This window comes from Ochotona princeps, chromosome 10, assembly GCF_030435755.1.
Source record: "Ochotona princeps isolate mOchPri1 chromosome 10, mOchPri1.hap1, whole genome shotgun sequence".
In the NCBI taxonomy this organism is placed as follows: Eukaryota; Metazoa; Chordata; class Mammalia; order Lagomorpha; family Ochotonidae; genus Ochotona; species Ochotona princeps.
This window is the reverse complement of record NC_080841.1, coordinates 70996529-71008577: the sequence shown is the minus strand read 5'-3', so window position 1 is coordinate 71008577 and position 12049 is coordinate 70996529. Positions and strand designations below refer to the sequence as shown.

General features: G+C 50.4%; 1 protein-coding gene across 15 annotated transcripts in view; it reads left to right on the top strand.

The window, feature by feature from the left end:
* KIAA1217 (KIAA1217 ortholog) overlaps positions 1-12049 on the top strand; it is a 372896-nt gene that overhangs the window by 318166 nt on the left and 42681 nt on the right. For all 15 annotated transcript variants that reach the window (XM_058669605.1, XM_058669608.1, XM_058669602.1 and 12 more), the window contains one exon: positions 3441-4261. In XM_058669605.1, coding sequence (XP_058525588.1) covers positions 3441-4261 — 821 coding nt within the window. The remainder of the gene's footprint in view (positions 1-3440; positions 4262-12049) is intronic.

Genomic DNA, 12049 nt, shown 5'->3' with positions numbered 1-12049 from the left:
ACTCGCATCCCCCAACAGTGGCCAACAATGACACATTTATTTTAATTAACTATCACATTTCTCTGATAATATCTGTACTAGACACCAGTGAGGCTAATGAGATATTCCCCTAATGTGCTTATTTAAATATTTCAAGTTTTTAAAGATTTATGTCTTTGAAAGGCAGAATGATAAAAGAGCGAGAGGAGGGGAGTCTCCCATTTATTAGTTCACTCCTAAGATAGCCAGGTCTGGGTAAACCCAAAACCAGGGGGAGCGGGGAACTCGATCCAGTGCCCACCCAGCTACATTAGCAGAGAGCTACACTAGAAGCAGAGTGGCCAAGACTCAAACCATCACTCAGCCACGGGATGCATGTGTTGCAAACAGCAGCTTAACATGCTATGCCACATAGCTGGCCATCAATGTCCTTATTTTGAGTTACTGATACAACATACCTCCTAACAACTGCTTTTCATATCACTAGATATGGCTTTTTTGTTTTGTTTTTTTTTTAAGCTTTACCTATTTATTTAAAAGGAAGAGTCACATCGAGGAGAGACAGAGAGAGATGTTCCATCCACTGGTTTATATCTCAAATGGCTGCAACAACTAGAGTTGAGCCAATCCAAAGCAAGGAGCCGGGAGCTGCTTCTGGATCTCCCATGTGGGTATTGGGGCCCAAGGACTTGAGCCATTTCCCACTGCTTTCCCAGGTCATAAGCTGAGAGCTAGATCAGGAAGTGAAAGAGCCGGGTCATGAGTTGGTGCACATATAGGATGCCGGCACCGCATGTGGAAGCTTCGCCCGTAACGCCATGGCACAGGCCCCTTCAGACATGTTTTTAAAGCACCTCTACAGAGACCTCTGCTGTTTTTAAAATGCATTTTGTATCAAATAAAACTCAACATTTCCCTTTCATGAACATTCTTTATCCTTCTAGACCATTCTAGAATCTTAATGTCTGTTTTCTTCTCTCTCCAAACACTGGGAGGTTTCTGCTGGGTTCTGGGTACTGGGGAAGTTCGAGGAAGAGGAACAGGAAGAGTGAGCAGGGAACCTAGCAAGTTCTGGAATTTTCTTTTGGGGGGTATGTGTCATTGGTTAGACACTGCCCTACCTTCTGCACTTGGTTTGTGTGAGTGTGTGTATGTGTGTGTGTGTGTGTGTTGTGGGTAGGAGGGAGGTGGCAGGTTGTCTCCGTGTCGGGTTTGGCTGATTATTGTATTGTATAGGATTGGCAGGGTCTCCACAGCTGGCAAATAGGGAGGCTGAACCATCTGTGTTAAGCATCAGGACCTGTAGAGCCTTGAGTTGGGGGAGCCAGAGTGGAAGAGATATTCCTGGGGGGTCTGTGTTGATTTGCTGCAGACTCGGACCCGTGCCTGCTCTGGCTGCTCAGGAAGGAGAGCCAAGTGGGTGGATCAGGAAGACTCCTCCTGGTCTAGGGCACTGACCTCCTAAGTTGTGTGCAGTTGCTTAGGGTAAGGGTGGGGAGACACGGAGAGATGCTTGGGGGCTGCAGAGATGAGGTGGGGGCCATGCCAAGTAGGTTTACCTGGAGCCCACGCAGGAATCTCACCCTGGGTGTGGGCCTCAAGGGACTTACGGGGTGTGGAAGGCTGGAAGGGATCATAGGCTGGGTTTGAAAGAGTGGGGAGCAGACCGATCTCTGGGTGGTGGGAACTCGGGGAGTGTAGACTGTAGCACAGAGAAAAGGTGTGAGTGAAGACCTCAGGTGACTTTGCGGACCCCAGAAACATTTGACCCAACAGAAGCTGAGAGGCCCATTTATGGGGTGCTCACAGATCCAAGGGCTGGTCCTGGCCCCGTGGTCTCACGGTCAAGGGGACACGACCCAGGATGCTGGGCTGATCCCGAACCATGCAGACTGCTTGTGAGTAATGCCTGATCGACGTGCTGACTGGATCAGTGAATGTATGTGATAAGGAATAGGGCATGGGGCTCCGTCTCCCTCCCCACCCACCTCCTGGTATCCATGCTACATCTCTCTTTCTCCATCCCCCCTTGCCTAGAGGGTTTCATCTGTGCATCCTGGTCCTCTCTCCTCACCCATGCTCCAGGCACGTACACCTTCCAATCTATCACTGCTCCTGTGGGAGAGGCAGGATGTGGAATGTGGACTCCCGTCCTGATACACATCACGCTTGACTTGGGAGCCGGAGCTGCCTGTACCTGCTCTAAAGCCATTGGTGGCGGGATGGAGCTGGGGGTAAGGATTCGGGGAGGAGAGAACCTTGAAAGCGCACAAGGGCGAGTTCTCCCATTGAGTTGGTTCTCCAATCGCGGTTTCTCCCTGAGGAGAACACAGGGAAGATGTGGTGGAGCGCTTGTTCTAGGGGCCCTCACTGGTGCCACCTGCTGGGAGCGCTCACCTCCTGCATCCTCATCTCTGTCTCTCTGCCTCTGTCTCTTTGTCTCTGTCTCTTTGCCAGGCACAACACATTGGTGGTGGGATGGAGCTTACCGAACTTTCCTTGGTGTTTTTCCTAGATCACCTTGGAACCTGAGAGAGTCAGGTTACTGTTTACCCAAACAAGTTTTTAAACACATCTCTAGCACCAGCGAGTCATTCGACTCATGTTTATTGACTGTCTCTAAGAAGTTTTGACCTCAATAAGCAAACCTCAGTGCTTTTTTTAAAAAGATTTATTTATTTTTTATTGGAAAGGCGGATTTACAGAGAAGGAGAGACAGAGAGGAAGATCTCCCATCTGCTGGCTCACTCCCCAAGTCCCAAGCAAGGAGTTGAAAAGAAAGTAGAGCAGCCAGGATGCGAACTGGTGCCCATTTGGGATCCCGGTGTGTGCAAGGCGAGGACTTTAGCCATTTTAGCTACCATACCAGGCCCTCAGCTTTGTTTATCTCAAACCCCAACTGACAGAGCTCCACATGAAGTATATTTGTTTTTTGAGGCCATTATCCACAATGAACCTAAATTCAGTGATTTGAAACTCTGCAGGTTCATTATCTTGCATATGGGGAGAGACAGAGTCCCAAAAAACAGGTTTTATGGCCAAGATCACCCATCCCTCTGCAGGCCCTGCGGGAGGATCGAATGCCTGGTCTTGCTCAGCTCCTGGGGGCACCTACTCCCTCTCAGTGAGCTGTATGTGGGACACCTCTGGGGTCTTTCTGTGTGACCCTGCTTCTGACACTACAGCTCCCCCGACACCCCCAAGCCTTCTTGCCTTCCTCTGCCATACATAAAGATCCTGGGATTACACCAAGCCCCCTTGGGTAACAACTGGCCCAGCTCAGCATCCTTAACTTCCCCAAGACTGTAAAGTTCCCCATCATCGTGGAAGCTACCAGAAGGGAAGGTGTGACCACCTTTAAGGGTTGGGGAGTGTGTTATTCTATAGACCCCACCTCCGGCCACATGGTCCCTCACACTGGGTATTGAGGCCCACATTCTAACTCCTGGATGTATTTGCAGATGCAGAGAGAAATCGCTTATGCCAGAGGAGACGTCGCTGGATCCCGACCCGGATCAGCCGCTCATACTCCCCTCGCCATCCCGAGCTCTCCACCATCCACACCTGTGCCCCACTCCATGCCTCCCTCCCCATCCAGGATCCCGTATGGGGGCTCCCGGCCCATGGCGATGCCTGGCAACGCCACCATCCCCAGGGACAGACTGTCCAGCCTGCCCGTGTCCAGATCCATGTCGCCCAGCCCAAGCGCCATCCTAGAGAGGAGAGACGTCAAGCCCGATGAGGACATGGCAGGCAAGAACATGGCCCTGTACAGGAACGAGGGTTTCTACGCGGACCCCTACCTCTATCACGAGGGCCGCGTGAGTATAGCCTCTTCACACGGAGGCTACCCACTGGATGTCCCCGATCACACCATCGCCTACCACCGCACAGCCGTCCGCTCGGCCAGTGCCTACTGCAGCCCCTCCATGCAAGCCGAGATGCATCTGGAGCAGTCGCTGTATAGGCAGAAGTCCCGGAAATACCCCGACAGCCATCTGCCCACACTGGGCTCCAAGACGCCGCCCACCTCCCCGCACCGGGTAGTGGGTGACCTACGCATGCTGGACCTGCACGGGCACGGTGCCCATGGGCCCCCACTGGCTTTGCAGCCTGACCGCGCCTCACCCAGCCGCCAGTCCTTCAAGAAAGAACCGGGCACTTTGGTGTACCTTGAAAAGCCACGGAACCTTCCCGGCTTCATGGACCTCGGGCCACCCCTGGTGGAGAAGCAAGTTTTCGCCTACAGCACGGCTACGATCCCCAAAGACAGAGAGACCAGGTAAGGGGTGGGAAAGGGAGGGAGGAGAGCAAAGGGCGCACCCGCAGCCTCGTACAGGGCAGGATGTGTGTGGGCAAGCCGTTAGCAGCCAGCTGGCCGCTGGGTGTGGGTCTGATCAACATGTCTTATCAACATGCTTCTGAACGGTTACAGGGGAAATTGGGACTGCACAGAGGTTGGTTGGGACAAACAAATCAGGAGCTGGCAGCCCCTGACCTACCCCTGAACACACACAGTGAGGAGTTGAAGGTGGAGATGTTTGATGGGCACTTGGCATTTTCCCGTGTGGGATGTAGTTTTGTCTTATCAGTATGCCGCTCACTGTCTGCTCCAAATGCTGACAATCTGAATGTACATGAAAATAGAATGAGTTAGATTCCATTTCACAATGACAAAATCAGTCAAAAAAACCTTTCTGGTATTTAAAATACCCTTTTTTTTTCTTTTGATAAAATGTATTTACTTGAAAGGCTAAAGAACAGAGAGAAAGTGTGTGTGTTCTTTCAACTGATTCACCACCCAAATACCTGGACCAGCCAGGATGGGGCAGACCAAGGCCAGGAGCCGCAAACTCCTTCTGGGTTTTCTGTGTGGGTGCATGGCTCATCTTCTGCCTTCGCAGGCACGTCAGTGTGAAACTGAGTCAGAAGCTGGGCAACAAGGACTCAGTCCCACGCCAGTCGTCCCACTGTGGGATGCTGGCATCACAGGTGGGGGCTTACTCCATGACACCACAATGCTGGTACCTGAAATTTCTCTGTAATAATTTACCTGTTCAGAACCTTCTTACTCGCAGCACCACAGCGCCAGATCCCTTAAGTAAGTGCTTTAAAAAAATAAAAATAAAACCTACAGCTGGGACCAGAGCCACCTGCACCACCTGATCCACCTTGTAGATAGCAGAGGCTCTGCTGTTGGAATCTGCCACCTTAGACACATCACACTGTCTCCCCCCGCCGGGTCCTGGGCATGCTCTGGCCAGCCATGGCATCTGCCTTCTGCCCAGAGGTTGGCTGTTATTTCCAGCATGACAAATCACAAGAAAAATGGCCTAAAATGGATCAGGCTCTGCTAAAATTTATTATCATTAGCATTCTCTTCTGATGCCTGTGATTCCACATTTTTGTGTTTTTTTTTTCCCCTTCCCCCAAATGTGAGGCTGTAGCGCAAAAATTTTTATCTCACACGTCTGATCTAGGTGACTCCTCACTTATTAATCAGCTGTGTCTCCCAGAAGTGGAATTGGGGTACTTGTGTGTGGGTGGGCTGGATAGAGGGTCTCTCTCATTACTCTGTAAATACGTATACACACAAACGTGCTTCTGCAGGCACGCATACACATGTGTGCTAACCCACACACACATGCCCATGCGCACCCTCCCTCTTCCTCCGCAGTCACTGTCGCTCAGAGGTCAAAAGCCTACCTGTAATCCCACTCAGGCACAAGATAGGAGTGAGCATGGCTCATTTCTAGAAAAGAACACGAGTCTGGAATATCGCTACCCTCAGCCCTTCCACCTGTCTTCCCCATCCCCACCTGGGCTCGTGAGAACATGCAGCAAGATGAGACCTTCAGGGCTCGGCCAGACTTCCTCCCCTCCCAGTGCAATTCTCTCTTGTGACATGCTCAGTGACTGGGCTACAGGGAGATCTTGCTGAATGTTCCAGAAAGATGTGCTTGACAGCAGCCATCATATCTGAGAGCTGTCAAGAGCCAGGTGCATGTTGAGGAGCTCCCAAGCTCTGCACCATGTGGTCATCATGACATCCACTGAGGTCTCAGGGCTGGTATGTGGCCCAGCATGCAAAGTCACATGATTGCTGGCCTCCTGTGTGGGCAAAGGTTTGAGTCCGAGCTGCTCCATTTCAGATCCAGCTCCCTGCTAATGTATCTGGCAAAGCAGTAGAGGAAGGCCTGAGTACTTGGGCCCCTGCCATCCAATGGGAGACCCGGATGAAGCTCCTGGCCCCTGACTTGGACCTGGCCTGGCTCCAGCCTGTTGTGGACATTTTGAGAAGTAAATCGTGGGATAAGGCTCTTTTCTCTGAGACGCAGAGAGGATGAGAAGCTTAGAGAGTGGTAGAGAAGTCCAAGCCCCTTAAAGAATCTAATCTTCTTGGCCCTTCCATCTGGGGAGGGAGACTTCACCCACCGGAGAAGTAAGCTCGGGAATGAATTCTGAGCATTTGAGTCCAAATCCTTCAAAAAGAACTGGTTCAGGATTAGAGGCTAAGTAACTGCCCCCAAGGGATATTTACAATCATAAATGCAGCAGGATTTGCATAATTGCACTGCTAAATATATACATGCCACTTAAAATATAACCGCCCTCGCTGGTAGGTTAGCACAATTATGCAGTTAGGAGAGGAAAGAAAAGGACATTTCTTGGTAGATTTTAGTTTTTAAAAAAAAAAGTGCAAGGACTATGTCAAAGGAAAACATTTTAAAGCAGAAATGCCAAGAACAATTACCAAGGCACCAAATTATAGTCCATTGTCTCGCCTGTACCATGATGTGATTTTAGAAATATTAAGTCTCTGAGAGCACTCTGGAATCTTGACCCTCTTAAAGTCATAACTTCCTAAGCACAGGGTGTAGAGGGCAGAATCAGTTTCACTTCAGTTTCAACATAGGAGAAAGCAAAAGAGGATGAGTGTACTTTTCCTTTTTTTTTTTTTTAGATTTATCTGTTTATTTGCAAATTAGAGAGAGAGAGAGAGAAACCGTCCATCTTCTGGTTCATTCCTAGATGGCTACAATGTCTGGGCCAGGCCGAAGCCAGGAGCCATGAACTTCTTCTTGGTCTCCCAGCTGAGTGCAGGGGCCGGCATCTTCTCCTTTCCCAGGCACATGAACAGGGAGCTGGATTAGAAGTGGAGCAACCAGAACTCAAACTGGTGCCCTTATGAGATGCAGGCATCACAGACAGCAGCTCTACTCACTGTGTCACAGCACCGTCCCCCAGCAACAAAAAATTTTCAGCCCAGGTAGCTGGAGGATGGCAGAGATCAGAGAGGAAGTTCAATTGACTTCAAAATGAAGAACACAAAAAGAAATCACTTAATATTATTCTTATGTAGTCATGTGCCATATCCTAATGAATTAGATGTGTCTTTTTTTTTTCTCCCATCTGCTGGCTTACTCCCCAAATACCTTGAACAGCAGGGGCTAGGAGAGCTCAGAGCCATAAGCCAGGAACTCCGTGCGGATCTCTTGCGGGCAGTGGAGACTCCAGGCCTTGAGCCATCACCTGCTGCTTCTAGAATGTGCATGAGCAGGCAGCTGGAATCCAACACAGAGGAGCCAGGACTCCAACCAACCCAGGCATTCTGATCGGGCATGACCATGTCCCAAACAGCAGCTTCACCACTCTGCCCAATCCCTGTGCCTGATGTCTATTTTCTATTAAAGCATGCTAAATATCCTGGTGCAATGGCTCAATGGCTAAGTCCTTCCCTTGCAAGTGCCTGGATCCCAGCTGCCCCACTTCCCATCTAACTCCCTGTTTGTGGCCTGGGAAAGCAGTTGAGGATGGCCCAAAACCTTGGGACCCTGCACCCACATGGGAAACCCAGAAGAAGCTTCTAGCTCGTGGTTTTGGATGAGCTCAGCTCTGGCCTTTGCAGCCACTTAGGGAGTGAACCAGTGGATGGAAGATTTTTCTCTCCTTCTCTCTATAAATCTAATCTGCCTTTCCAATAAAAACAAATCTTTTTTAAAAAATGTTAAACACATGTGTCATAATGATAAATTATGTCTAAGATATGGAAAGGGCAGCATGGACATGGACAGGACAACATGTGTGGCTGTGTGGGGGCCACAGGCCTTGGAGAAGAGCATCGAGGGCACCTGTTGTGGCCTTCCAGGAAGCATTCCCTTGTCTGAGCTGTGCAGAGATGAGGTCGCTCTACCCAGAAGCCTTCCCTCATCAGCAACTCGCAGCTGTGAGTGGGACTGAGGGGCAGGTGTGGCTGCATGGCAGCTGGCATAGAAAGTGTCTTTATGGAACTGGCTGTCCAGATTCCAGGAGACTCCTTGCACAGGGACAGGTGACTCATCCTGCTCATGTGTCGGAGATGCAAGAGGAGTTTCCGAGATGCAGTCAGTCAGCTTGGCCCCAGGTCCTGCTTCTCTGCCACTGCCACCCCTAGAGGGGCTAAATCTGAAGCTTGCCCTCTGACGAAGGAGAGGCTGTGTGACGTGAGAATGTGAATCCGGTGCACCTGTCAATCTAGAGCAGACTGCCAGGCCTTTGTTCCATGGGATAGATGACAGAAGGAAGTCTTCCATGTGCAGGCCGAAGCCCGCGGGCTCACTGGCTCCTAGAGTCTGTCCACATCCCCTTCTCATTATATGAAGTTTATGTGTTTTCATGCTGGTAGCTTTGAAGGATACAATGAAGCCCTGGCTTAACTAGAACGTCCAAATTGCACCTGATGTTGTTGGACCTGGCAGAGCAGGGAGGAACTCCCTCATGTGCGCTGAGTAGCAGTGATCTACAGAGAACAGCTAAGTTCTTTCCATCCTGCATGAATGGTCAGAGTGAGCCCCGTCAGTCAACACCTAACCGTCTCTCTATAATGAGGTTTCTTTTATTTTTATTTCATTTGAAATGGGGAGAGAGAGAAAGCCACCTTCTACTGGTTCATTCCCTCTTAATGACCACAGCCAGCCTGGAAGGAGACAGCCAGGAGCCTGGACCTTCTTCTGGATCTCCCTGCTGGGTGGCAGGGACCCAAGCATTGGAGCAGGCACATGTTGCCTCCTGGGGTGCACGTGAGCAGGAAGCTGGATCACAGGTGGAGAAGCCAGAACTCCAATCAGCTGTTCTAATGTGGGTATCACAAACAGTGACTTAACTGCTGCGTGAGATGGCCATGCCAAAACAGGACTCATCAGCCTCTGCAATGTGGACAGCTTGTGCCTACCAAGGCATTGTGCTGTGCCATGTGGGAGGCCAGAACCAAGCTACCCACCAAGTCATGCCCCAGGCCGGACAATGAGTAATGTCTCCAGGCCCTTGGGGAGTGCAAAATATCCCTGGTGGAGAAACATGTGCAGTTGGCACAGCTTGATGAAGCAGGAGTGAATACCTGTGCTTCAAGGGTGTCGGTTCCGTAGTGCGTGAGCCAGAGTGCAGTGGTTCTATCCTGGCCATCTTGGTGGATATGCTTGTTCCTCCTTGCTCTCGGTGTAGTCCCTCTGCCTATCAGCCATGGCTAGAGAGGCTGTGGCTTGTATCCAAACTGCCTGAGATCCAGGTGCGGCTGTAACATTTGCTGGACCTGTGAAAATGGAAGCAATGTCTATTGCACAGAATGGACAAGCTCGCTAGGGTGCCTGCCTGGTGCCTTGACAGCAACCTGCTATGCCAGGTGCTCTCCTCAGGGTGTTTTCCAGGGTCGGGGTTAATGCACAGAGATGGTGAGGGGAGAGACTTTATAGAAAGCACCTGGGGTTGAAGGTTAAGAGAGTGAAATGACCAATTGGTTGATTCCAAAGGCAGAGAGGCAGAAACAGAGATCTCCTAACCACTGATTTGTTCACTCCCCAAATGGCTGCAGGTTCTCCCTCCGGCTCTCGCACAGGGTGACAGGAACCCAAGTACATGAGCCATCACCTGCTGCTTCCTAGGGTGCTCATGAGCAGGGAGCAGGGATGGAGGGTGACTCTGGCATTCACACCCAGGCTCTCCAATGCAGGATGAAGGCATCCCACGTGGTGGCTCAACCTCTGTTCCAGATGCCTAAAACCACTTTTTCTTGCCCATAGGAAGAGTGGTCAGGGTTGCACTTTTTTTTTTCCAAGATTTATCCATTTTTCTTGGAAAGGCAGAGTTACAGAGAGAAAAGGAGAGGGAAAGAATGAGAGAGATCTTCCATTTGCTGGTTCACTCCTCAAATGAGTGCAGTGACCAGAGCTGAGCCGATCTGAAGCCAGGGCCCAGGAGCTTCTTCCTAGTCTTCCATGTGTATGCAGAGGCCCAAGTCTTTGGGCTACCCTCAACTGCTTTCCCAGACATATTATCAAGGAGCTGGAACAGAAGTGGGATAGCCAGGACTCGAACCAGCAGCTCATATGGGGGGCACTACAGATAGAGACTTAGTTTACTGCAACATGTCACTGGCCCCTGCACATTTTCTTGGGTCCAAGGGTGAAATGATGGGCCAGGTTTAATGCACTCTTTGAAAGTTGGATCTGGGCTGTGTTTTTGGATCCTGGGCTGGTGGAAATGCCCAAGTTCTGTTCAGGCACAGGACAGCCACCTGACTCATGCTGTTTCCCACAGACTGCTGTTTGGGTCAGTAACTGTTTATGGGCTCTGCTGTGGGCTTCTGGTCTTTGCTGGATACAAAGGAACTCAGATGTGGTCTCAGGATACAAGCAACATAAACCATGAAGACAGACGTTCATGTTACAAGTTTCATAAACTGTGCCACTGTCAGATGCACTGAGCTACATACGCCTACCAAAGGCTCAGGTGCAGGGAGTGGCCACAACAGTGGAATTACAGTCAGCTTTGGTTATTCCAGGGATACTCCTGCCATCCTAAGAGGAGGTCATTCTGTTTTCCAGGGAAGCTGGGAGGAAAGAGGCAGATGTCCTATCTGATGCTTCCACCCTCTGGCCTGGGCACATGAGGCCATCTCTTCCCACCATCGTGAAGCCTAGCCAGGACATTGAGACACATTCCCCTTCAAAATAGGGAGCAGCCATGCTGGAACTAATAATATGTACTAGGTTCCAGAAGCTTCCATGGGCCAGCTGGAAACCCAGTCACCATTCATTCCAGATTCTAAACCAGGGACAAACAAGCAACCCCTTCAATTATAAGTCAGTGGTCATTAGAGGAACAGCTTGTACAGCATGAAATCCCAAAGAAGTGATAACAGACACAAATTACTACAAATTATGCTGCCAAAAAAAATGCTCTATCAGAGTTGGCTGATCTGGACACCTTGGTGGGGGCACTGAGGTGTTCTAGAAGTTGGGATGTTGTGGACCTTAAAAAACAGATGATTCCATTGAAGGAAAGACTAGGCCTTTAGGCCTTGACCATGACTATGAATAACAAAACAACTTCTCAGGCTGGTTTTTTCCCAGTCTCAGAAATCAGAAAAGTGCCAGTGAGTTGGACGGTCACTTCAGGCACAGGAACATAATCTCATGATTAAGGTGATCCTCATGAAGTGTGCCTTATGCTACGGCAAAGTCCAGACGTCATACTTGACCAACAGCCAGGATGATAGAGATGTTCTTGGGTTCATTCCCGAAACGCTGGACAATGGCTGTCATTGTCTCTAAGGGAAAAGCCATCTGGTGTCGCTGAGTAGATCAGCACATGTGCCTGGCGGACTCGAGTACTTAGCAGGTGCAGCTGCCCATCAAAAGCCAGGAGTCTGCAACCCCAACATGGTGAGACTCCATCACACCCTGTTCTTAGACAGCTCCCAGTGGGGTCACTTGATGGTAGCATTCCCTGCATCCATGTGGACTGGGTCCGGCAGCCACCAGCCCCACGGAGCTGCGTCCATCTGTGTCAACCATAGTGCTGTGTCATGCTGGCATCTGGGGGACCTGCCACATGTTGGCTCCTCTTGTAACTGTCCTCATGTCCTAGGCAGAGCATGGAGAAGATGTTTGTCCTTATCTGTACCTGGGACTTCTCACTCGGGCTTGATCCACAGGTACAGCGCAAATTCCACTTCTCCAGAATGCTACTTCCGTGCCCTCCACCCCCACCCCTGGTCCTGTGGCATTCCTCATCGAATTCCTTCCACCTCTCT